Source organism: Pongo pygmaeus, chromosome 4 (assembly GCF_028885625.2).
Source record: "Pongo pygmaeus isolate AG05252 chromosome 4, NHGRI_mPonPyg2-v2.0_pri, whole genome shotgun sequence".
NCBI lineage: Eukaryota > Metazoa > Chordata > Mammalia > Primates > Hominidae > Pongo > Pongo pygmaeus.
This window is the reverse complement of record NC_072377.2, coordinates 154,502,947-154,529,769: the sequence shown is the minus strand read 5'-3', so window position 1 is coordinate 154,529,769 and position 26,823 is coordinate 154,502,947. Positions and strand designations below refer to the sequence as shown.

The window sequence follows — 26,823 nt, the reverse complement described above, 5'->3', positions numbered from 1 at the left end:
ATGTGTGTGTATATATATGTATGTAGTGTATATGTGTGTGTGTATATATATAGTGTGTGTTTATATATATATACCAAAATTAGTCAGGCATGGTGGCGTGTGCCTGTAGTCCCAGTTACTCTGGAGGCTGAGGCAGGAGAGTTGCTTGAACCCGGGAGGCAGAGGTTGCAGTGAGCTGAGATCGCACCACTACACTCCAGCCTGGGTGACAGAGCAAGACTCTGTCTAAAAAAAAAAAAAAAAAAAAAAAAAAAAAATTCAGGATGCTCTGGAAGAAACTGCACGTTGCCCATGGCTCCTACTATATATAGCAAGACAAATCAGGACCCGGTTACCTGTCAGACCCGGCCTCTGACACCTGACTCCGACAGGCCCATTCTCCTCTGGGCCTCACTCTGCCTACCTGTTTAACCAGATGACTTGGCTGTAAAGTTTTAGGTAAGTAAAATCTTACCACTCATTTGAAACCAAGTAAATATTAATGTGGTATTATATTTTGATAGCTTTCTACAGTTTTTAAAACACTTTTATACTGATTATCTATCTATCCAACATGCCTGCTGTTGAACTAATATCCTCACTTCACAGAGCAGAAAACAGTGACTCAGAGAGTTTAACCGACTTAGTCAAGCTCACCCAGAGGGTAGGCAGTCAGATCTGGACCCCGACCCTAGCCCAGGAGGCATCCTCCTCCAAACTGAGCTGCCAGGGGAGGGGGGCACGCAAGAAGGACCCGGGGCCACGTGAGGGAATAGGAATAAAACAAGCTCAACACATGAATCAGAAAGAAGAAAATCGACAACTGATAAGAGTTCATAGGAAAGGAAACACAGGTGAGTCTCAACCATCCGAAAAGGACTACGAATTAAAACTTCAGAGACTCCAGACTGGCAAAGATCAATGAAGTCTAATAACAAGCTGTGTGGGTGAAGGTGTGAAGAAACAAACACTTCTTATGCATTTCTACAGAAACATAAACTGATATAATTTCACAGAGAGGAATGTGACAATATACATCAAAATGTTAAATACGCACACCGGCCAGGTGCAGTGGCTCACGCCTGGAATCCCAGCACTTTGGGAGGCTGAGGCGGGCGGATCACCTGAGGTCAGAAGTTCGAGACTAGCCTGGCCAACATGGCAAAATCCCGTCTCTACTAAAAATACAAAAATTATCTGGGCGTGGTGGCAGGCACCTGTAATCCCAGCTATTCAGGAGGCTGAGGCAGGAGAATTGCTTGTTGTGGGGAGGCAAAGGTTGGAGTGAGCCGAGATCACACCACTGCACTCCAGCCTGGGCGACAAAGCAAGACTCTATCTCAAAAAAAACTAATTAACTAAATAAATACACACATCTTTTAACTGAGCAATTCCCCTCTGAGGCATTTATCCTATGCATACGGTCACATGTGTGCAAAACTTACTACAAACTAGCAGCAGGAGTCAATTAGAAATAATCTATTTCTGTGTAAGAGGTAGGTTAAAAAAATTTTTAATTAAAAATAAATAAATAAATAGGTCAGGCACAGTGGCTCATGCCTGTAATCCCAGCATTTTGGGAGGCCGAGGTGGGAGGATCACTTGAGGTCAGGAGTTTGAGACCAGCCTGGCCAACATGGTGAAACCCTGCCTCTACCAAAAATATAAAAAATTAGCTGGGCGTGGTGGCGCATGCCTGTAATCACAGCTACTCGGGAGGCTGAGTCAGGAGAATCGCTTGAACCCAGGAGGCAGAGGTTGCTGTGAGCCGTGATCACGCCACTGCACTCCAGCCTGGGCAACAGAGCGAGACTCTGTCTCAACGAAATAAAATAAAATAAATAGCAATCACTTAAATGCCCAACTAGTTAAACAAACTATGATCAATCCAAACAGTGAAGTAGATCTCTACATATTGATATGAAATAATTTTTAAGAAATACTAAGTAGAAAAAAAAGTTGCAAAACAATGTCCTTAGTTTGCTACCATTTGTGCAAAAAACAAAAAATAAAATAAAAAACCAGGAGGCAGCAAGTTAGACCACATATATGCAATGTTTGTATGGTTTACCTCTGGAAGAACACATTAGAAATTAGTAGAGGGTTGCTCTGGGGATGGAAACACAAGAATGTGAGTGCAAGGGATGACTGCCTTTTGTAACATGCATAATGTTTTTGTTTGTTTGTTTATGTTTTCATCTTGACTCCTGACTTCAAGTGATCAAGATGGAGTCTCACTCTGTCGCCCAGGCTGGAATGCAGTGGCACGACCATGGCTCACTGCAACCTCCATCTCCTGGGTTCAAGTGATTCTCCTGCCTCAGCCACCCAAGTAGCTGGGATTACAGGCACCTGCCACCACACCCAGCTAATTTTTGTATTTTTAGTGGAGACAAGGTTTCACCATGTTAGCCAAGCTGGTCTCGAACTCCTGACTTCAGGTGATCCACCCGCCTCAGCCTCCCAAAGTGCTGGGATTACAGGCGTGAGCCGCCACGCCTGGCCTGTAACATAATCTTTTAAACCAGGGTCTGTGTTATATTTGCAAAATAAATACAAAAGCAAGTTCATTGTCTCTTTCGCATTGAACCATGGTGTATGCTGAAACTAGTAGGAAAATGAGGTTGCTAGGCAGCTGGGTCTTCCCGGGGCTTGCTCTGCGTGAGCCCCACCAATCTCTTCCCCTTGGTTCTGCTCCAATTGCAGTCTGAATCACAAGGTGGATCAGTTAACACTTCAAACAGCCCGACTGAGTAATAGATTCTAAATCAGGAAGCCTGAGTTTAAATGCCTTCCCCACCAACAAGGGTATTTATCTTGTTCTGTACATATTAATGGACGTGTAGAGAGTTGCGGTACATAGTATGTAGACTAAAAGCCAAACCTCGGGAGTGATTAAAGCCTGGGAAGTACTTGGAGGTGATCAGATATTGTCTAAACCTGGTATTATCTGAGTTAAAACAGGCGGCAATATCAGCAGCTGTGGTAGGCACAGGCACAGGGAAGTAGCAACATAGCCTTACATCTGTTTATGACTCTACAATTTGCAATTTGCTTTCAGATCCATTATACATGCATTCTCAAAGCAATGCAGGGATTGCTGTTCCCATTTTATAAAGGAGGAGATAGTTAAACTATGACTACCGTCTATGTTCTTCCCCTCTCAAGGTCATGGGTAGGAATCCGCCCATAAAAGGAGGCTGAGAGGTGAGCAAAGTGTGCCCAAGGAGAGAAGCTTGGGGAGAAGTGAAACCTACAGTGTTACCTTTATTTTCTTAAGCACTGCCTATGACTGGTTATTTCTGGGTGCTGGGATTAGTTTTCTTTTTTTTTTTTTGGACAGAGTCTTGCTCTGTCGCCCAGGCTGGAGCGCAGTGGCGCAATCTTGGCTCACTGCAACCTCCACCTCCCAGGTTCAGGCAATTCTCCCACCTCAGCCTCCCAAGTAGCTGGGATTACAGGCGTGTGCCACCATGCTCGGCTAATTTTTGTATTTTTAGTAGAGATGGGGTTTCACCATGTTGGCCAGGCTGGTCTTGAACTCCTGACCTCAGGTGATCCGCCCGCCTTGGCCTCCCAAAGTGCTGGGATTACAGGCATGAGCCACTGCGCCCGGCCAGGATTAGTTTTCTTTACTTCGTCTTATCTATTTGTATGCTCTCACATTTCAATAAATTTATGCATATCATTTTTGTAACAAGAAAAAATACAATTTATATAAACATAGAAGATCAACACCATAGAAAAGGTAAAAAAAAAAAAAAAAAGAAATAAAAAGAGATAATCCCATATTCAGTTGAAAGGCACTTAAACCCGCTAAACTGCTAAGTGGCAGGGTGGGGATAACCTTACTTTCTCTGACAAATTAGTCCCTAACACTGAAAATTGTTAAATATTAATTTTCAAAAAATCCATATTACATTTGCTAAACAAAACAACCAAAATATAAAAGTAAAAGGAATCTAAGATTATTTCTCCAAAATACTTTGGTATTAACGATAAATTACAGTGCAATTAAACAACTGTCTATGTTATAGCAATATAAAACATTTAAGTTTTAAATTTCATAATTATTAGCTTCTTTTTTACTCTACAAAATTGCTTTTACATTAACTTGTTCTGTAAAGCTCAGAGCACAGCTTTCCCTGGATGTACACAGATCCTGTCTTCCAGGCTGAAGCCTGGCCAGGCTGCCTGCACGGGCACCCATCGTGTGTACTTGGACCCGCCGGTCAGTCCCATGGTCACCTAATGCACCCGGCTGCAAAATCCAGCAGCTGGTGCGGGCCGGAGGTAATCGGATGGCTTTGGTATTGAATTGCCCATTGGCCACATGGTATATTAAGTGTGGTTCACTCTTTTTCCACTTGATGTGAGCTTTCTTTAAATAATTACAGACCTCATGGTTGAGCCAGCAGCGGCTCTGTAAGCAGCTCTGTGTAAAAGACACCAGGGACTGGGGCCCAAGAATGGCCACTCTGAACCTCAAAGAGCATCCACAGCCAAGTCTGCAGACCCCTGGGGTATCTGAGTATTCACTGACACCTTCCTTCCCCTATTAACATATATATTATTTTTTAACTAAAACAGAGAAGAGAGCTAAAAGAAAGTTTGTCTTATAGATTTTAAAAAATGATTCAAGGTGGATAAAATGATGCTGTGGAAAAGGGGAAGAAATTATTGTAGATATCATCTGTCAGTAGAGGATTTTGAATGACTTGCTCCTTTAAAAAAAAATCTGGCCTGAAGTTCCCAATTCTCGCCCAATCTTTCCACCCCCATGAATGACTTATCCAATGTTCCGTGATTCACTGGGGAGGTTGGAAATCAGGGATTCTCTTGCCTGGAGTTCCTCCTCCACCTTCTCCTCCTTCCAAACCCACTCGTTTAAGGCACATGATCCCATGACAAATTTCTTCCAACTTACAGTTCAAAGAGAAGTCAGCATTGCACCTGTCACCAGGAAAGGGGCCATAACCTGGGGAGTTAAGAACCTACACTGACGTTACCCACTGGGTGCAGGGAAAGTACATTATCCATCTGTGATGAGACTGTTTCCTAGCTCCATCTGTCCATCTGTCTCCAGGAACTAGTCTCCCTCTCTATCCAGTACCTGGTGGTTCAGCTCCAAGCAGAATTTACCAAAGCAAAACAGCCCCCATGATTCACAATCCCAGACTTGAGACACTTTAAAACAGCTCACGTTTAGAAAGATAATGAGTCACAGGATGGCAGAGATTAGGAAACTCAGGGCCAGAGAGGAGGCAAGACCTGTCCAAGGTCACACAGCAAAGAGGAACAGCCCAGGGCTCCCTCCAGACTCCAGGTACAATATTCTCACCATGACACTCTTCTTTCCAGCACAGATGCAAAAAACAAGATTTTCCTCTTCCCTAACTCTAAATTACAGACAGATCAATGGAGATTACAGTTTTCTGGAGGCGTTTCACAGTTGCAACTGTTGCAAAATCATACAATGGCGAGATGTGGCAATTCTGAAAAGACTGGAGATCATTGCTCCAAAAAGAATTCAAGATAAGGCAGGGAACTCAGACAGCAGCAGCTGAGGGGCTCCATTCAAAAAACATCTCTCTTCTCAACCAGGCAGATCTGAAGGGCCACAAGTCTCACATTCCCGTCCAATTCCTACAACAGTGACCTCAGTGGGTAAGTCACTTCACATCCCTGGACCATGGGTTCTTCATCAGCAAAACAGAAATGAAAATCCTCACAAGGATATGAACTGTGGATGTAAAAATGCTGTGCGAATTTCGCAGTGACACACCAACAGGTATAACGGTAAATAGGAGTAATAATCATTATGATGGCACTAAGTATCATCTGCATCATTAAATTTATTAAGGGCTGTACCTAGTGGTTCTGTGGTGCCTGGCCCCACCGATTCCTGCTGTATTGAGCCAGGGACTTGAGTCAGGACTACAGATGAGAAGCTGTACCCCAGCTTTTGTGTCAATCCTTACACAAATCCCTGCATGTCCCCCACTCACTCCTAGGGCCTGGGGATGAGTGATGCAGGCCACAGGGTGATACCATTCATTCCATGCTGCCTGTGAGGCCCGGGGAAGAACTAGTCACTCTCAAAGTCACTCTCCTTCTGAAACCTCCCCAAGGCCTTTCCCCTTCTCTAGAGCAGCCTCCAGCTAGTTTCTCGGATGAGAATCTTGGTGTTCCATCTTTTGATTCTTCCAGACATTTCGTTCATGCTGTCTGTTCCTCGCCCCCACGGGGAGTCCTCCAGTCAGCTCAGAGCCTCCCCTCAAGCCTCCCACCTAGCCACTCATTGCTCGGTCATCAGCCACATGATATGCTAGCCATCACAACAGCCTGGTCCCTGGCTAGGAGGCCCCTCCCATCATGTTGGCCAGCTCCTGCTCATCCTTCAATACCCTTTCTGCTGCAAAAGTTGTCTTGACACTCTGCCCTGGGCACCCACCATGGCCATCTGCAGATCTGTTCATCCAGGGCAGGGAGCAAGGCTTGCTCAAATCTGCAACCGGTTTCCCGTGCACAGGGAGTGACTGTTGCATGGCTTCCTCCACTAAACTGTCACCAAACCATCTGGTCACTGGTAATTGTCATTATTATTGATCATAACACCCAGACACTGCACTAAGCTCTTCAGACATTGTACCTTCTCATCTTTTCAACTCAACTACCCACTGATATCTATATCTATATCTATATCTATATCTATATCTATATCTATATCTATATCTATATATATCTTCACCCCATTTCACAGGTGAGGAAACTAAGGCCCAGGCAGAATAAGTACCATGCCCTAAGTCAGCAGCTAACTGACAGACCCTGGACTAGGTTGACTCAGAGCTCTGTTCTTCACTGTTCCCGGGTGCCTCCCACTTGCCCTCAGACCCTGGGCTGTGCTCATCACCTGGAACTGGCTGGTACTGCCCCTCCTCTGGTTGTTTCACAACCATATCATTGAAAATCTTCTGGCAGGCCAGCTGAGCAAAGGAGGGCTTTCTTCTCCTTCTAGGGTGGATTCTAAACCTCCACCTCCCTCTCCCGCTTGGCTCCTCACCCACTCGGCTCCTCACCCACTCCTCAACCCCACCCTGCTCTCCCTGGAACCTGATTCACCAACCTGGGCCTGCTCTAGCCTCTCAGGAGATGGGCCTCTGGCAAAGCAGCTTCCACCCAAGACACCATCACTGTCCTCTGGTTTTGCCTGGTATGGTGCCTGCCCATGGTCCACCCCCACCCCACCAGGGAGGTGTGGATGCAGGCACAGGGGGAGGAGATTGCCACATTCCTGTTGGGGCTGGACCAGAAAGTACAAGCCAGGCTGCCACTCCTTCAGCCACTGGGACAAAGAGCAGTGCTGGAGTAGGCTGGAGGCCCCAGGCGCTGCTGGGCAGGTACCTGGTGTCCACACCCACAGGGCAGGGAGGAGCTGTTGCCCAACCCCAAGGAGAAAGTGGCATGAGGTCACTAGGGCACTGGGGCATGATATTTTGGGGCGGGGCCCTGGTCATGCCTGCCTGCTGGGCCCTGGGGACCTCTGTGTGGCTTGGTCAGCAAAGGAACTATGTCCCCAAGCCCCACACTCACCCTCTGAGCATCAGGCTCAAGTGAAGAATGGCGCTAAAAGTATTTTTCTCCTGACGCTGTTAGGAGGATTAGGTGAGCTCGGCAGCCTGTACAGCTTAAGGACTTAGCCAATTACTCACTCATTCAAGACACATTCAGTTATGCAAAGGAATGAAGTTGGACTCTTACCTTACACCATGTATAAACATTAACTCCAAATGGATCAAAGATATAAATGAAAGAGCTCAAACTCTAAAACTCTTAGAAGAAAAAAAAGCAGGCAAAGGCTTCCTGACATTGGGTTTGAAAATGATTTCTTAGATACGACACCAAAAGCAGAGGCAACAAAAGAAAAAATAGACAAATTAGACTACGTGAAAATTATTTAATTTTGCGAATTAAAAGACACTATCAACAGAATAAAAAGGCAACTCATAGAATGGGAGAAAATATTTGCAAATCATATCTGATGAGATTAGTATCTCAAATATAAAGAGAACTAAATGTCAACAACAACAAAAACCAAACAACCCAATTTTAAAATAAAGGCAAATGACTTGAAAAGACATTTATCTAAAGAAGATATGCAAATGGCCAGTAAACACATTTAAAAAATGCTCAATCATTAGGGAAATGCAAATCAAAACTACAATAAGATAACCACCTCACACCCGTTAGGATGGCTACTATTTAAAGAAACAAACAGAAAACAGGAAGTGTTAGAGAGGATATGGAGAAATTGGGACACTTGTGCGCTGTCGCTAGGAATGTGAAATGGTACAGCCACCATGGAAAACAGTATGGTGGTTCCTCAAAACATTAACAATAGAACTACCATATATATAATCCAGCAATTCCACCTCTGGGCATATACCCAAATGAGTTGAAACCAGGGTCTCCAAGAGATATTTGTGCACCCATGTTCATAGCACCATCATTCACAATAGCTAAAATGTGAAAGCAACCCAGGTATTGATTAACAAATGAATGGATAAGCAAAATGTGGCATATTCAGTGAAATATTATTCTACCTGAAAAGGGAAGGAAATTCTGACATTTGCCCCAATAGAGATGAGCTTTGATGACACTATGCTAAGTGAAATAAGCCAGCCACAAAAAGACAAATACTGTGATCCCACTTGTATGAGAAACCACATCACAACCAAAATCATAGAGACAGAAAGTAGAATGGTGATCATTTGAGGAGATGACACCTGACAGGACTGGAAGGAGGTGAGGAAGCAGCAAGCCATGGCAATGCCTGGGAAGAGCATTCCCGGCAGAGGGAACAGTAAGTGCAAAGGCCTCACTACACTAGCTAGAAGACTAATTCTATTATCAGTGGAGCCACACCCTGACCACACTGTGAAAGCAGCACATAGAGCTGGGATGGCAGTGAATCAGGCATCAGAAATGGATTCTAGTCCTGTTGCTACCCCTAAGCTACTGCATGGTCTGGGACCATGACCAGCACCCCTCTGATCTTTAAGGGGCCTGATAAATCAAACCGTCACTGGCCTCTGGGAGTCTGCAGGTGATTTGTGTTCTCTCAGGCTGCCTTCTTCCTCCTCTCTTCCAACCCACTCACTCATAAAGTAATCCTAATCCCCCCACCTCCTATGAGCTGACCCATAAGTGGGTGTGGGATTGAGGATCAAGGAGGACAAACACAGGCACCAAGACGAATATTTGAAAACTGATTACCGGCAGGATCCTACCAAGTCACTCTCTGGACCTCTATTTCCCCATCTGTAAAATGGGAATACTCCTTTTCCCTATGACATGAGATTGATGTGAAGATCAAATGGAAATGCCTGATAAAGAAGTTGCCCTGCTCTCCACGGGCATTATTATAAAGCGGCTTTCGATCTGTTCCCTGGTCATTCATCCTAAATGCTAGCCTGTGCCCCACACTGAGGCAGGAAAGAGAGAGGGGAGGGAACTGGCAGAGTTCATGACAGACACTCTATGAATAGTACCTGATTTTTAGTACCAAAGCAGGGGTGTCATCAGAGGGAGCTTTTTAAAGACAGAGAAGCTTAACGATCCACTCTCAAAGATTCTCACTCTATAGGTCTGGGACAGCCCCAGATGTGTAATTATGACTTTTTTAAACTACAGAGTTGATTCTGATGTGCGCTCATGGCTGAGAACCACTGATTAGTTCTACCAAGCCTGGCAGGTAAGTCCTATTATCATTCCCATTTGGGAGCTGGCTAACTAGAGCACAGAGCAGCTATCTAACTCCTTAGATCACACAACTAAAAAGTCACAAAGCTGGCCAGGCGCAGTGGCTCCTGCCTGTAATCCTAGCACTTTGGGAGGCTGAGGCAATAGGATCGCTTGAGCCTAGGAGTTCGAGACCAGCCCAGGCAATATAGCAAGACCCTATCTCTAAAAAAAGTAAAAAATTACCCAGGTGTAGTGGCACATGCCTTTAGTCCTAGCTACTGGGGAGGCTGAGGTAGGAGGATCCCTTGAGCCCAAGAGGTCGAGACTGCAGTGAGCCTTGATCGCACCAGCTTGGGCAACAGAGGAAGACCCTGTCTCAAAAAAAAAAAAAAAAAAAAAAAAGTCACAAAGCTAAAATTTGAACCAGACTCTGGAGCCCAAGCTCTGATGAATCACTAAGTGTAAGTGCCACTGTTTCTTGAGGCCAATCAGCATTTATCTAATGCCGAGCTACATACTCTTTGTGCTACCTTAAGCAGCCTTGGAAACATAAAAGACAATACCTTATTTTCAGAGATTGCATTAACTTTCAAAGAAAGCTTTATGGCTAGACTAACTCATTCATCTGGCATCATCAAGGAATTATGTATGCTAACAATATGCAAACTTTATAAATAACTTGGAATGCCAAAACTTTTGCCTGCTTTTGATAGACTTCCTATTTTTGATGGTAATACCAAAATGTCCTTCACACTTTCTTGCTTTCTCGGAGAACACTGAACAGAATGTACCTTTCCTCAGAGACGATACACTGTCTTCATCACCAATGAGCTTTGCGCTTTCACATAGTAATGTATTCAGGAACAAGACAGGTGTGCAGGACCCCTCAGCCCCCTCACTAACTGGCCCCAAGCTGGCTTCGGTGCTGCAGTCCACGTGTCTGCCTCTGGTAGATCCTCACCTCTCACCCCATGCCTACATAGGCACACACTAACAGAACCAATGTGCTGCTTCTCATGTCATGAGGCCTTGCTTGACATGACTGCCAAGCTTGTAAGAACCATGTGCAAACTAAGAGTGAATTGGCCCTACGCAGGAAAGGTGCCAGGTGCAACATATGAGGAGATTCTAAGCAAGAGAAGATCCACGCAGCATGGGGTTCATCTTCTTGGGCTGGGCACTGTGGTCACTGGTCCCCAAGTCCTCTCTTGCCCCTTCACCTCCCTGGATTTCTCTTCCTTCCTCATGAGTGCAGGCAGCCTGCCTAGTCTCTCTGGAGTCAATGGGTGGGTCATCGGCATGAGGCCTAGTGTAAAGTGCTGGTTTCAATCCCCCGGGAAGATGTGGGGACATTTGACCAGACACCTCCCTGCAGATACCAAGACTCTTGAAACTCTGAGCCCCTCCCCAGCTGAGGTAGAGCCATGCCCTGGAACAGACTGGATTCCTAGCAGTGGTTTATCATTCCACAAAGATCTGTGTGCTGGAGGTGTATTCTGATAGTGAGTTCTGGAGGCTCCACAAAGTGTTTGCCTTTGATCCTTTGTGTGCAAGGCTTATCTTGGTGACAAGGGCAGGTGACTCCTTGTGGGGACTGGTACAATGCTGCCACACTCACCTCACCCACACATCCTAGCATGTCTCCAGGCACAAAGAAGGACCTCTGGGACCAGGCAAACGTCAGGCAAATGTTGTGAAAAATCGAACAGCATTTGTTCATCATTCAGTCATCCAACAACTATTTATTGGGGGCCTACAGTGTGCCAGGGACTGTTAAGTCACTGGGGGATTTGATGGAAAACCAGCTTGATGAGCTCCAGTCCCAACTGGGTAGAGAAGAGGGAACAGTAAAGAATAAATAGGGCAGGGCACGGTGGCTCACGCCTGGAATCTCAGCACTTTGGGAGGCCAAAGCAGGCAGATCACCTGAGGTCGCGAGTTCGAGACCAGCCTGGCCAACATGGAGAAATCCCATCTCTACTAAAAATACAAAAATTAGCCGGGCGTGATGGTGGGCCCCTGTAATCCCAGCTACTCAGGAGGCTGAGGCAGGAGAATCATTTGAACCCAGGAGGCGGAGGTTGCAGTGAGCCGAGATCACACCACTGCACTCCAGCCTGGGTGACAGAGCGAGAATCTGTCTCAAAAAAAAAAAAAAGAATAAACACATAAACAAAGGTTATAAAGGGCTGAGGCTACAGTTTACATTTAACCAGGCTCCAAGGAAGGCCAGAGTAAGGAACAGACCTGGCACACAGTGGGCCCTGAATAAATGGATGTTCTCCCCATATAAATCCTCTTCTGCACCCCCATCTTGGCTATGAGGGCACCACTCTGAGCCGCCTGCCCTCTTACCTATATCTAGTGATTTCCACTGAGCCCCACAGCTGAGGCAGGGTATGGGCCCCACCACCCACCCCAGCCACACCACAGATGCCACCTGTTACACCATTCCAGTCTTTTCTATGTGCTCAGCCAAATTAGCCACCACTGCAATGGTTAGGACCACGTGCTCTGAAGTCAGACAAACCTAGGTTCAAAGCCCAGCCTTGCTACTTCCTAGCTAGGTGATTTGGGGAAGTCACTGAACTTCTCCAAGTCTCAGTTTTCTCATTTGCCATACTGCCAGCCTCACCGGTAGTTGATTAAACAAGATAAAGCACCTAACGGCCCTAGCTTAGTACCTGGCACATACCAACAAGTCTCTAAGTGTTGGCTCCTTTATATTATTACTGTTATGAATAATAATAATAAAACTCTTTGCCAACTCCCCACTGCCTGCCAAGTCCAAACTCCTCAGCACAGTCAAAGCTCTCCTCCTTAGCCAGTTTGCCCTTCTGTTTTGTTTTGGGATGGCTGGAGGGCAGAAATAAACTCACCAGAGTGGCAGAGTATTGAGGGAAGGCAGGGAACAGAAAGTGTCTGTAGCAGACTGTGGGGATCGCAGAGCAAAAAGGGCCAGTTCTGAGAGGGGGAATTACAGGAGGCATCACTTGAGCTGAGGCTTGCAGGGTGCAGGTGCAGGTGCAGGTGGGAGAGGGGCACAGGGAGGGGACAGACACTTCATGGTGGGGCCCCCATGGTTGCCTGGTATAGGGGAGGAGCTGCAGAACAGCATCAGCGCCACAAATTCTGGGTTGACCTAGGTCTACCCAACTGTAAAATGGGGATAGCAGTGGGACTGCCTCATGGGGTTCCTCTGAGATTAAATGTGATTACACATGTGAAGGATGTGGCACAGGGCCTGATCTCTTGAAGGGGATATAGCAGTTGTTGACTGTTATCACCACCACCACCATCATCATCATCATCCTTGAAGGACATGGCTGAAGATGACACCTGCCAGGGAACCTTGAACACCAGGGTTCATGTTAAGAATATTATGTGGCTATGCCAGGCGTGGTGGCTCACGCTTGTAATCCCAGCACTTTGGGAGGCCGAGAGGGTTGAATTACCTGAGGTCAGGAGTTCAAGACCAGCCTAGCCAACATGGTGAAACCCCATCTCTACTAAAAATACAAAAAAATTAGCCAGGCATGGTGGCAGACGCCTGTAATCCCAGCTACTCGGGAGACTGAGGCAGAAGAATCACTTGAACCCGGGAGGCGGGGGTTGCAGTGAGCTGAGATCACACCACTGCACTCCAGCCTGGGCAACAGGGTGAGACTCTCTCTCACGAAAAAAAAAAAAAAGAATATTATGTGGCTGTGCTCTTGCAGTGGTGGGAACAGTATGGCATTGCCAAACACAGTATTTGACAAATAGATGGATAGTCAGCTAAATGGACATTTGAGGCTTCAAATCCCATACCTAGTAGTCTGCTTCTGCAAAGGCAGGGTGGGTCTGCAGGTGTTTTGAGCAGGGGCTGCTGTGGCCTGGGACTGCTAGCAGCATAAAGGCCGGGTTGCCCTCAGTGCCAAGGATCCAGGGCAGGGCCCTCCCTAGTGTTCTGGGTACCACACTTCCTTGCAAAGAGCCTGAGACCAGAAATAAAGGCGCGAGCAGCCACGTTGCCAAGGCTGTTTGCCATGGCAACATCAGGGAGCGACTCGTGGGCCGGCTGCTGCAACTGCTCAGGGCCTGGTTGGTTTCTAACATCTCCTCGCATTCCCTCTGCTAAATGACTATGTTCTGCCAGGCAATCACAGGGAAAAAATACGGCTGCAGAGCTGTCGGGGAGCATCCATCTCTCAGCCAAGCAGGGCTCGCCCGGCTGAGTTCCCAGACAGTGGGTCCCAGACAGTTGAGTCCCAGCTACTCAGAGCCAGCCCTGGCCAAGCAGACAGCAGCTGAGGGCCCTGTCTTGCCTCTGCTGAGTGACCTGAAGGCATCCTCTGATCTGTTTCTAGTCTATTTCCTTCCTTCAAGGTAAGGGCATTAAGCAAGATCGTCTCTAAGGCACTCCCAACTCCCAGAAAGCTCAAATTGACATTTGTGTGTTTTATATTTTTACATCATTATTGTTGTCATCATCCTAGTGACTACCATTTATTGAGCGCTTACTATATGTCAGGTGAAGCTGCAAGCCTTAATTATCTGCAGCTATCTTAAGTTATCCTACAAAGAGCATACTATTATTATCCCCAATTTGGGGGATAATATATGAAGAAACTGAGGTCAGAGAAGTTAAGATACTTGCTCAAGGTCACATAGCTAGTAAGTGGTAGAGCACTGATTTAAACCATAGGCAGTTAAAACTCCAAAGCCTGGAGCTCTTAACCACTATTGGATATTTCTTCTCTCTTCAAGTGGCATCTCACTAGAAGTGGTTTCCTAAGTCAGTACTGCAACACTTGCTAAGGCTGGATGGGATCCCTCGTCACCTGCCCCACAAGTAGAGAGGAAAAAACACTCTGCAAGAAGAACCTCAGGGCCTCGACTAGATCAAGGACCTGGAGCTCAGGGGGGAGACAAATGGCAGGGTCTGCATTACATGTGTCCCTTTTTTATAATAACAAGGGTTACTACTCGTTGAGCATTTCTGAACACTTTACAGACATTGCCTCAACTATTCTTCACTAAAAGCCTTCAAAACATATGCTATTATCGGCCCCATTTCCTAGATAGAAAAAGAAGGCCCAAAGAAATTCTCTGCCAAGTTCCCAGGGCTTTGCCCAAGCAGAACCCAATCCTAGAATTCAGAGCCCTCTCAGCCTCTGAAGCAAACAATTAGGGCAAATGTTTGTTTTCTTACCTAAAACACCAAACAGTCATCACAGGCCTTTGGGGACAGTTAATCAATGGCTTTATCCCACCATTTGTGAAAGTCTCTCAGGTCTCGTCTCTGGTCTCCTACTCTAGATCTGGGTAGCAATTTGGTCTCTATCCTGAGGAAACAGCAGGGTGGGAGCCCACGGGTCCAGATGCCACCAAAAGCCTGTCAACCCTGTGCTCAGGCCAGCTGGGTGACCTCAGGCCAGGCCCCTCCTCTCTGAGCTCTGTGAACCCAGCTGCTGACCCCTTGGCTCCCTCTCCCTCACTGGGTAGTCCTGAGCATCTCATGAGAGAACTCGTGGTCAGCTGCAAAGGGGACCTTTGGGATTTAGGAATGACAAGAGTAGGAAGAAAATGCAGTCTGTTCAGGGGTGGTGGTAGACTTTGTCCCAGGGTCCCACGGCCATCCAAAGCCCAGCCACTCAGGGCAATGGTGTCTCTCAGAGGACTACCCACCCTGGCCCTCCCCAAGAGCTAAGGCCCACCGCACCTCACAAGACCTGACACTGGAAATGAACTTGCCAGGGAGTCAGGGGCCTGGGCTTCCTCCAGCCAAGCAGCTGGATCTCAGCGTCCTCTCTTCTGGAAATGGCAAGGTGTACCTGTATCTCCAAGGGCCCCCTGCCCCAAGCCTGGAAGGAGAAGGAGCTGCTCACAGTCAAGGTTCAAATCCCAGGTAAGCCGCTCACTAGCTTCAAGACCCTGAGCAACTGACCTAACCTCCCTGCACCTCAGTTTCATCACCTACAAAATGGGGAAAGCCAATCTCACAGTTATTGGGAGAAATCCATGCAATAGCACTCAGAAGTCTCTTCACAGATACACAATGAAATAGTCACAGATGAAATGACGTCTTGTACATGGAGATGGAATAAGAGTGGCTGCAAGTCTTTAACAGTGGACGCTGGGTGATGGAGGGATGGGGATTCACCACACTGTTCTCTCTACTGTCTACTTCTGTATGAGTTGACATTTTCCATAGTCAAATGTTTAAAATACAAATTTCTTTCAGAGAACCTGACATTGAAACCTATAAAACACTCTTCTAGGCAACCACAGTGCTAGTCCAGGATAAAAATAATTTCTTGTCCTCCCAGAGCTTTCAATCCAGTTGTAGGAATAAAAGCACACACAGATGCCATGGGATAGTAAGTGGCACAAGCCACGTGGGTGGTGGAAGCAGAAGTTAGCTTCAAAGGCTTTCCAGAGGCTGGACGCGGTGGTTCACACCTGCAATCCCAGCATTTTGGGAGGCCGAGGCGAGCGGATCACGAGGTCAGGAGTTCAAGACCAGCCTGGCCAATATGGTGAAACCCCGTCTCTACTAAAAATATAAAAATTAGCCAGGTGTGGTGGCACATGCCTGTAGTCCCAGCTACTTAGGAGGCTGAGGCAGAAGAATCGCTTGAACCCGAGAGGTGGAGGTTGCAGTGAGCCGAGATCGCGCTACTGCACTCCAACCTGGGTGACAGAGTGAGACATCATCTCAAAAAAAAAAAAAAAATGCTTTCCAGAGAGGGCAGGCTTTCAAGAGGGGGCTTAAGGTTCAGGTAGACTATGAATACATTAAAATGGCAGGGATGGTGGTGGGGAGAGGACATTCCAGTTCATTCCACCAGACTTGTATTCCATCCCTTCTCAGGAACACTCAGACTGAAGATATAAAACAAGAAGCAGTGTCTGCCCTGAAGAGGCTCATAGTCTGGCATATTCATTCACTCAGTGAGGATTGATTAAATGTCTGTTATGTTCCAGGCACTGATCTATTCACTGTGGTGAAAAAAAAAGGTGGGTGAAATGAACAAAAATCCTTGCCTTTGTGGAGCTTAACGTCCAGGAGTGATTTCCTACTCACTCAATGAGGACTGATTAAATGTCTGTTATATTCCAGGCACTGATCTATTCATTATGGTGAAAAACAAGGTGGATGAAATAAACGAAAATTCTTGCCTTTGTGGAGCTTAACGTCCAGGAGTGATGTCCCAACACTTAATGTGATCTATAGATGAAGAGATATATCTATTATTTGGTGCTTATTCTGTGCCAGGCATGTGTTACATGCTTTAAATCCATGTTGTCACTCGATTTTCACTGACTCTTCTTCACAACAATCTTTTTTTTTGAGACAGAGTCTCGCTCTGTCACCCAAGCTGGAGTGTAATAGTGTGATCCTGGCTCACTGCAACCTTCACCTCCCCAGATCAAGTGATTCTCCTGCCTCAGCCTCCCAAGTAGCTGGGAATACAGGCATGCGCCACCATGCCCGGCTAATTTTTGTATTTTTAGTAGAGATGGGGTTTCATCATGTTGGCCAGGCTGGTCTCAAACTCCTGACCTCAGGTGATCCACCCACCTCAGCCTCCCAAAGCGCTGGGATTACAGACGTAAGCCACTGTGCCCGGCCTCTTCACAACAATCTTAATCATCATATCTTCCCACTTCAGGAAACAGAAGCTCAGAGAGGTTATGTGACCTGCCAAAGGCCTCGAAGCTGGCAAATCACAGAACCAAGACTCAAACCCAGTAAGGGGATTCCAAGGTCAGTGCTCTGCTGGCCCTGCGTACTGCCACACAGAAGATGGAACAGCTGGCTTGGAGGTGAGGGAGAGGGCATCGCCAAAACAATGGCTGGTGAGCAGGGGCTCGCAGGATGAATCATGGAAATGGAGATGGAGGACACAGAAAAGGGCAGCCCGAGTCTAAGCCTCCAGGAGGAAAATTCAGGGTTTTCCTGGGGAGGTACAGGATCCCAAAGTAAAAGCAGACAGCTCAAGACAAAGACAAGGGCCTAACTCTCCGACTTAAAGTACTGGAAGGCCCTCGGAAATCAGGTTTAAGTTTAGGCTTTAATTTTAAAATACTGGAGAGCTGAGCTATCAAGCCATGAAAGTCATGGAGGAACCTTAAATTCCTATCAGCAAGTGAAAAAAAAGCCAATCTGAAAACACTACATACTGCATGATTCCAACTATATGACATTCTGGAAAAGGCAAAACTGTACAAACAGTAAAAAGATCAGTGGTTGTCAGGAGTTGGGGGACAGAAGAAATGAAAAGGTAGAGCAGATTTCCAGGGCAGTGAGACTATTCTGTGTGATGTCACCATGGTGGATACCTGTCATTATAGATTTGTCCAAACCCACGGAGTGAACCCTAATGTAAACTACAGACTCTGGGGTGACAATGATGTGTCAATGTAGGTTCATCAATTATAACAAATCTACAACTCCGGTGGGGAATATTAATAATGGGGGAGGCTATGCATATTGGGGGCAAGGGTATATGGCAAATCTCTGTACCTTCCTTTCAATTTTGCTGTGAACCTGAAATTGTTCTAAAAAAAAAAAAAGTCTTAAAAGAAAAAAAAATGTACTGGGGAGACATGGGAGATGTGTGAGCAAGAGAGTGATGTCAGATATGCACTCTAAGAGGACTGATCTGCCATCTGGGCTAAGGACAAATGGAAGAAGACGAAGTCGGGTGCAGCAAAGATCTCTTTGGTAGTAACTGCAGGAATCTAGTTACAAACAGACAAAAACCTAGATCAGAAGGGGAGAAGAACAGAAAGATCAATCCAATCGATTCTGCATCAGCTGAGTGTCGATGGGATGGATATGAGGCACTCCGACTACCTTGTATGAGGACAGATAGAAACTGACCCTGATCATTTTCTTCCAAATGACTTTATTTGGGTACCCTTCACTCTCTAATAAGAATTATGCTTCTCTCTTTTACGCAAAAAAAAAGATTGCATGCATGAAAATTAGCTCCATACTTAATCCTGTCCTTCTAAAGTGTTTCAAAGAGAGAATTATTCCAAGTTTCATGAGTAGCAGGTTAATGCTCATTTTAGATATACTGTATTATTTCACTCCCAACCGAGAGGGCCTATTATCCCCATTTCAAGGATTGAAAAACAGGCCTAGAGAAGCAGAGGGACTTGTTCTGCATTCTTTCTTTTTTGTTTTTTTGGAGATGGAGTCTCACTCTGTTGCCTAGGCTGGAGTGCAGTGGCGCAATCTCAGCTCACTGCAACCTCTGCCTCCCGGGTTCAAGCAATTCTCCTGCCTCAGCCTCCTGAATAGCTGGGATTACAGGTGCCCACCACCACGCCTGGCTAATTTTTGTATTTTTAGTAGAGCCGGGGTTTCACCATGTTGGTCAGGCTGGTCTCAAACTCCTGGCCTTGTGATCTGCCCGCCTTGGCCTCCCAAAGTGCTGGGATTACAGGCGTGAGCCACCACACCCGGCCTCTGCATTCTCTCTATACAATCAATGTGCCTTCATTTGCTCAAGGTGCTAGAAAAACACTGATGAACAAAAACTGAGAGTAGCCCCTGTCTTCAAGGAGCTTGGAGTCAAACAGTCTGGGAACACTGCCCACTAATGCTGGCTCTTCTACTTACTCAAAGGTAATTAGTCTTCCACAAGTCAGTGAGTTCTCTGAAACTGTAAGATCTGTACAACTGTGCAACAGCACCTACATTTTGCACAATATCTATGAGAATGAAATATAGTAGTGCAAACAGAAGGCTCAGAAAACTGCATGGGGTCTAGGGGATACTCAGTAAACATCACTGATGATGACGATGAAGGAGAAGGCAAGGATCAACACTGCAATGTTCTTGTTATGCATTTCCAAGCCTGAGTCCCCTTTGCAAGGCTGCTTCTCACTTGAGCAAGTCTTTCTTCTATTATTCCAGAGGAAGAAGGAAGAGGGTGACTCACGTGGCATAGTGGAACTTCTGCCTGGCCTGCATGAGCTGCTAAGAGGAGGGCCCTAAGGTAAAGAGGAAATATGAGCCCCTGGGGCACAGCTGCTGGGCCATTGCCCTTCCTGGGTTTCACAGGCATCCTGATCATTAGCACCAGCCAGGGAATCCCAACGAAAGTGGAGCCCAGGTCTCTGGTGAACATGACCCCTTCTGGCTCAGGTGAAGAAGTTACTCTCCCTAAGTCTCATACAGATGAAGAATGGGCAAATGTACCCAGTGAAGGCTACACTTCAACCTTCTCCCACACACTATACATTTGTCCAAACCCACAAACTGATTTGAAAAAGAAGTTGGCCTTGGCTTCAAGGGGTGTGTGGAGCCATTTTCCCAGTTCTCCATGTGGCAGGGGCCCCTTCTGGGTGCTCAGTCCCAGCTTTAGAACAACGAGGAGACAAGATACCAATCACAAAATGGGCCAAGTTCAGAAACACAGAACCACAAATCGCCCATGATCATATGGGGAAGAAGTTTAGCATCACAAGCAATCAAATAAATGCACATTAAAACAATAAGGGTAACAGAATTTATTGATGAACAGACTGCTAAAAATGAAAAACAATGAAAATATCAACAGTTATCTGGGTATAGGAAACCAGGTGTTCCCAGACCATGCCGGTGCGCAAATAAGTACAATCTTTCTAGAAGAGAATCCAGGAATGGGTTTGATGGAGTAATTTCACTTCTAGGAATTTAAAGGAAGAAACAAAGACATACATAAAAAGATATTCGTTTTAGCATTGCTTACAATAGCAAAATAAGAAAGTTAAACAACGTAAATGAGTAACGATAAAGGATTAAATACGTTTCGGTTCAATCTTCAACGAAACATTATATAATCATTAAGATACTAAGTAGAATATTTAGTGATGTGGAAAGATGTTCACAGCATATTGTTTGGAGGAGGAAAAAAAACAAGTTACAAAACAGTGCAATTCCAAGTTACAAATCAGTATATTCAGGATAACTCCTTTTTTTTTTTTTTTTTTGAGAATGAGTTTCGCTCTTTTGCCCAGTCTGGAGTGAAGTGGCGCAATCTCGGCTCACTGCAACCTCCGCCTCCCGGGTTCAAGCGATTCTCCTGCCTCAGCCTCCCAAGTAGCTGGGATTACAGGTGTGTGCCACCACGCCCAGCTAATTTTTGTATTTTTAGTAGAGACAGGATTTCACCATGTTGGCCAGGCTGGTCCGGAACTCGTGACCTCAGGTGATTCACCTGCCTCGGCCTCCCAAAGTGCTAGGATTACAGGGGTGAGCCACCATGCCCGGTGACTCCATTTTTTAAAAATAAAATGTGATCTATATGAACAGGAAATAAACAGTCTGGAATATACATGACAATTAATTGGTTATCTTTGGGTAATGTTACATATTTCTCATTTTTTTCTTTAGGCTTGGCAGTATTTTCTAACAATTCTATAATTAAATATTTTTAAATAAGTTGTTAGAACTGATGATTTCTAACATTCACGCTGCCAACTCTGACATTTTGTGCATCTATGACTGATGCCCTAGGCAACTTCAAATAGCCCATATTTAGTGTGGACTTGCTGTGTGGCCTTTGGGGTCTAAGCCTTTGCCCACAGCTGCAGCCCTCTGCATTCCTCTCTCCCACACTCGCTGCCCAGCTGTCTCCCCTGCCAGCCTGGGAGCTTCTGCTTGGCAGGACCCAGCTGCATCCCTGTCTGTAATCCATGTGCCTAGCCAAGAGCTAAGCAAAGGAACACAGCTCAGCATACTGACAGGTGCCTTGCAGGCACAATGATAAAAGGCACAACCCTAGTGCTAGAATCTTACTGGACACCAGACTCACACAAAGTGCTTGGTTGTATAACACAGATGCAGAAAACCAGAGGAGAGAAAGCAGGGCAAGCTGGGCTGGGAGAGCCTAGTAGAGGAGAAGGCCATGCAGGACGGGTGGGTGAGGGCACTCTGGGCCAGGAGCACAGCCTGAACAAAGGTGAAGCCACCCACAGTCCTTTGGGATCCATGCCTCAGAGCTTTCCAAGAAACTTTCGCAATCCTTGTTCTGCTAAATTTCCGTACTTTGGCCCCAATGGGTAAAAGTTAAGTCTCCTAAACAGAAGTCCTCCCTCTAATCTAACCCTGGATTAGCCACCAAAGACAACAACAATCTTTTGGGACAAAGACAATGAACTACCATTTAATCCACTTTCCCCAAAGCTCCCAAAGGGAGATGGAGGAGGGGAGGGTCAGGGAAAGTTTGGGGGAGGAGAGGGGGTTGCAGGAACAACCAGAACATCTCACATGCAAACACTGCTCACCCCCACCACCAGGCCATTGGATTCTCTTGCGGCACCACCAGCCCCATTTGACAGATGGAGGAAATGAGGCTCGGAGAGTTCAAATGGCTTGCTCCGGGGTCACCCAGCCAGAGAGTGGGGAAGGTGACTCCACTCAGGCCTTCTGACTCCAAGTCCAGTGCTATTTCTAGGTAACACACAGGACCTGGAGTCAGGAGCCCTGGGTGGCTCTGTCACCCTCTGGCTGCATGGTCCCATACAAGCCGCTCACCCCTCCCAGCCTCTTTCTCCAACTGTAAAATGAGGAGGCGCACACTGGGCCCGCCCAGGTCCTCTTCCGGCTGGGCTCTCCGAGCCTTCTAGGGGCGGCTCAAAGCTCATCCTATCAATTACATTTCCCAAGTTGGGCCGGCAAAGATCACCAGAAGATCCTCGGCCTGTCACGTGGTTAAATAAAAAAAGCAAATGTCCCAGATTAACTTTCACTGCACTGCTCCTGCTAACACCTGATTATTCAATTTTCTAGTTTCTTAGGTGAAATATTTCTGCTAGCTAGACTCGCTGGGCGGCTAAAGGGCAAAATAATTAGTTATTGCTGAGCCAAACACTGAAGATCGAGTTAAAATCCGGGGTACAGTCCAAAGCGGACAGTTCTTGACATGGGTCCCTGAACGAGTCTCCGGCTATTTCAGGCCTCTCTCATCCGCATTTCAGCCAAGAGATTCGGAGACGCCCCCGGGCAATTTCGAGATCTGCGGACAGAATCTTCCCAGGAGCGACTCTGCCCTTCCTCCCGCACTCAGTGCCCTCTAGCCCCAAGCTGTCGGCTCTGGGGGTACTGAGGCTGGGACCCGCCTTCGGCGCAGACACCGGCGCGGGGCGTGTGACGGAGCCCGGCGACGACGGCGGGAGCTCCACCGCAGTTTCGTCAGAGGTAAAGGTACGCGCCCGGCGCGCGCGGCGTGTGCACACACACACACACACACACACACACCCGTGCGCGCAACCCGCTCATCACACATTCCCCTCGACCTCGAGAAGCGCAATCACACGCCACTAGCCCCACCAGCCTCTGCCGCGAACCCACCCGAGCGCGCCCGCCACCGACCACGCGGCCCCGCGGCTCCCCTACGCAGCGGCGTCTGCAGCCGGCCAGGGCCGGCCTGCCTCCCGCGTGGCGGGCTTCCTCTCGGCGACACCCTGCCACGCCACGCCGTCCCAGCCGCCAGCCCGAAGTCGCCGCCCGGAGCTGAACGTCTCGGCTGCGGCGTCCCTTCCAAGTCGCGTTTCACCGCAAGGAGTCAGCTTGCAAGCCTCTCCCCGCCCACCCGGTCCCATGACAGCTGCTGCCGCCCAAAGACAGGCAGATTATAACAAGAAGCAAAGTTTCCCTCTCTCTCCTCCCACCTCCCTCCCCCCATCTCCGCCTTCCCCCTCCCTTCCACTGTTATGCAAAACGGGCCGGCACCGGCGCTCCCACTCCAGGTACCAAACCAGCCCCCGCGAGCCGCGCCCGGTTCCGCCCGGCCGCCCCTCTCCGTGCCCAGGCGTGTGCCAGCACCCGGGGCTCCTCCGAGGTTCCGCCGCATCCTCAGCTTCCCGATGACCCGCAGCCGGGCGCCCAGAGAAAAAGCCCTAACTCTGGAGCCAAACTTTATGCTTGCAACAGGCATTGGGTGGGGAAAATGGGGGAAGGGATGGGGGGCGCGCACGCCTCGTGCTGACATTTTTGGTGGCTGCTTGTCCCAGCAGCACCCCTCTCCCAGTCTCCAAGCCACCAGCTTCCTCGCTCCCCCGCGCCCCGGCACACCAGAGCACCCTCTCCTGTCACGCGCGTGTCGCCAGTGGGGCTCCCGGGCTCAGCCAGAGCCTGGGACTCCGCCTCGCCTTCCCTTCCCCCTGCATCGTGGAGCGCGCACCGGGGCCGCGCACCGCAGGGGGACCCAGGCGCCCCCAGACAGTCCTTCCGCCCCCATCCAGCCTGGCTTTTCTCCCCAGGGGGCTCCGCCCGATAGCGAAACCAGGAAGACGCTGTCTCCGCCTGCATGTCCACGTGCCCCGCAGACCCCTATGCCTTTAGCCGGCAACTGGCAGGAAACTCCGCGCTGCGGGCGCGGGTAGAAAGCCGCGGGGGGCCAGCAACAGCACTCTGGGGACTACAGCCTGGAGGACTAGGGGACTCCGGAGACCGGGGCATGCACCCGTGCCAGGGCCACAAGTCCACGTGAAAGTACGGCAGCAAGTGCCGGGCGCTGACGGCGCGCCTCCAGCACCCAGAGCCAGCCTGAGGGTACCCCACACCGTGGCGCGCCTCCACCTCCCAAAGGAAGCGCGGTACCCCCCAGTTTTGCCTGCGGGGGGGCAGACTCCAAGCGGCCAAGGCTAGACCCTCCCCAGCGGCCGTAGCGCCCCCAGCGCTCCGGCACGCGCCGGGAGACCTCCGGCTCCCTGCCCCGGTAACGGAGCGCATCGCAGGGCGCCTGGAAGGGGGGCTCTGCAGCCTGGAACCCCCAGTTATCCCAGGGCTCCCACCAATGCCTCCCGGCCTCCGCGGCCGCGGCTGCGGCTGCGGCCCCCGCAGCTCAGCACCCCTGGCCCCGGGCCCGCAGCCCCGGCCGGCCGTACCTGCGTGTCAGCGAGATAGTTGAGGAAGAAGGAGGAGAGCTCTTCATCCAGCAGCGCGCCGCAGTCGTTCCCCGCCATCTTCCAGCCGCGGCTGCAGCGTGCGGCGGAGTCAACGCCGAGCCGGCCCGGGGGGAGGGAGCCAGCGAGCGAGCAAGGGAGGAGGGAGGAGGGAGTGAGGCCGGCGGGAGGCGGAGGGCGGAGCTCGAGCCCCCGGCTGCCGCAGGGCCGCTAGCTGCGGGGGCGGGGCCGCGCGGCGCCCGCGGAAGCCGGGGGTCGCTCACCCACTTTCCTGCGCCGTGTCTGGAGCCGCGACCAGCTCCCGCAGCCCTCAGCAGGGGGTAAAGCGCAGGCAGCCAGGTGGCGGTGCCCCAGCCAGCAGCCCGATGCCTGCGCAGCAATGCGGGCAGCCCCCGGCTCCTGCCAGAGCGAATCACGTTGCGTTAGCGCTGGGCGGACCCTGCGAGACAACCTGCTTCTTCTGCACAGCTGGGGAAACTGAGGCTCAAGAAGGCATAGGACCTCGTTCGAAGGCCGGGCGCAGTGGCTAACGCCTGTAATCCCAGCACTTTGGGAGACCGAGGCAGGTGGATCACCTGAGGTCGGGAGTTTTGAGACCAGCCTGGCCAACATGGTGAAACCCCGTCTCTACTAAAAATACAAAAAAAAATTAGCCAGGCATGGTGGCGGGCGCCTGTAAGTCACTCTTCATATCCCTCCTGAAAAAAAAAATATATATATATGTATGTATATATATATGTATGTGTGTGTATATACCTAGGACCTCGTTCGAAGCTACAGCGCACATCAGTTGCAGGAAGGGAAAGCTTAGGTCTTACTCCCCTGGAGGACGGAGTTTCTCTACCCAGGCTACAAGGCCAGAGAAGGAGGGAGAAATACCATAGATCAAAAGCAAAGAAATCAAGGAAGTCTCCTTGGAGGAGGAGGCATTTTTATCTTTTACTTGAAGGGTGCGTTTGCCTATATTCTGTGCTAAACCTGATCATATATCTCTCTCCCATCGTCCCCAACACCCTTCCCCCAAAAAACTCCAATGAGTTATCTTACCAATGCCCACAATGCATGAAGGGGCTGGGCTCCCGCCAGCCTCTGCAGGCCCACTCACAACGGGCTTGTACGCCCACCAACCACTCACCTAGTAATCTCTTCAGCGCATCTTTCCCTATTACCCCTCGGAGTGTCAAGCCATTTCCTCTCCTTCCACCCCCACCATCATGGGCTCCCTTAGCTCCATCAGCAGGCCTTTTTTCTCTAAAAGCTGGTCACAGTTGCCATTTTACATTTGTTGCAATGAAGACTTAATCTTTGTATCTCTCCTTACAAGACTCTAACACCGTGAAAGCAGGGCCTAAATCTGCTTTTGCACTTGCTGTATCTGCAGTTCCTGGCACATAGTAGGCACTTAATAGATGATGTGTTAACTGAAAAAGCTGGAGACTTTTGATTCTCTGCCACCACCACCACACATTATACAGATAAGGAAACTGACTGTCAATGTGTACATGGAGTGACTGCCTGAGCCAGAACCAGAACTCAGACCTCCTGACTCCAACCTTGAACTCTCATCATCATGCCCTGTTGTTTGCCAGACAGGAGATGAGGGCACTGCCTGGATGAAGGCAAGAAGGCGGGAAGCTTTAGGTCTGTTTTATTGGGCACGCCTGCCTTCTGCCCTCCTCCCACCCTACACTCATAAGGGCTGCCCCACCCTGCCCACCTAACAAGGGCTCCCTTCCAGCGGGAGAAGGAAACAGAGGGAGAGTCCCCAGCACACCTGCTGAGACTTGAACACCAGGGCAAAAGCTTCCTTCTCCAGTCTGAGGTTCCCAGAACCGCAGGGTGTGATTTCACTCTTTGGGCTTAATGCCAGTGCGCTTTTAAGGAACAATGCATTCCAACAGAGAGCCTGCATCTAGCCTCAGAGCCCTAGACTAGGAGTCAGGAGTCCTGGGTTCTGTTTCAGACCCTGCATCTGGATACTGGAACATCTTGTTCCAGTATCCAGCGATTCAGGGGGTGAAGAGCGTGGGCCCTGGAGTCACACCGCCTGATTTGGAACCACAGCAAGTCATTTAGTCTCGGGCCTCGGTTTCCTCATCTACACAAATGGGGAACAAAAAACTACCTACTTCATAGGGATGTTTTGATGATTGAGGAGATAATATATGTAAAGTGCTAGGCACAGTGCCTGACCTCATGGAGAATACG

The 26,823-nt window shown here is 48.6% G+C and overlaps 1 protein-coding gene across 10 annotated transcripts in view; it reads right to left on the bottom strand.

The window, feature by feature from the left end:
* Positions 1-24,747, bottom strand: part of PPARGC1B (PPARG coactivator 1 beta) — a 128,227-nt gene extending 103,480 nt beyond the window's left edge. For all 10 annotated transcript variants that reach the window (XR_010126452.1, XM_063665275.1, XM_054488349.2 and 7 more), the window contains exon 1: positions 24,598-24,747. Coding sequence is in view for 9 of the 10 variants with exons in the window: in XM_063665275.1 (XP_063521345.1) it covers positions 24,598-24,675 (78 nt within the window). In the remaining variant the exon portion in view is untranslated. The remainder of the gene's footprint in view (positions 1-24,597) is intronic.
* Between the last annotated feature and the right edge of the window lie 2,076 nt (positions 24,748-26,823).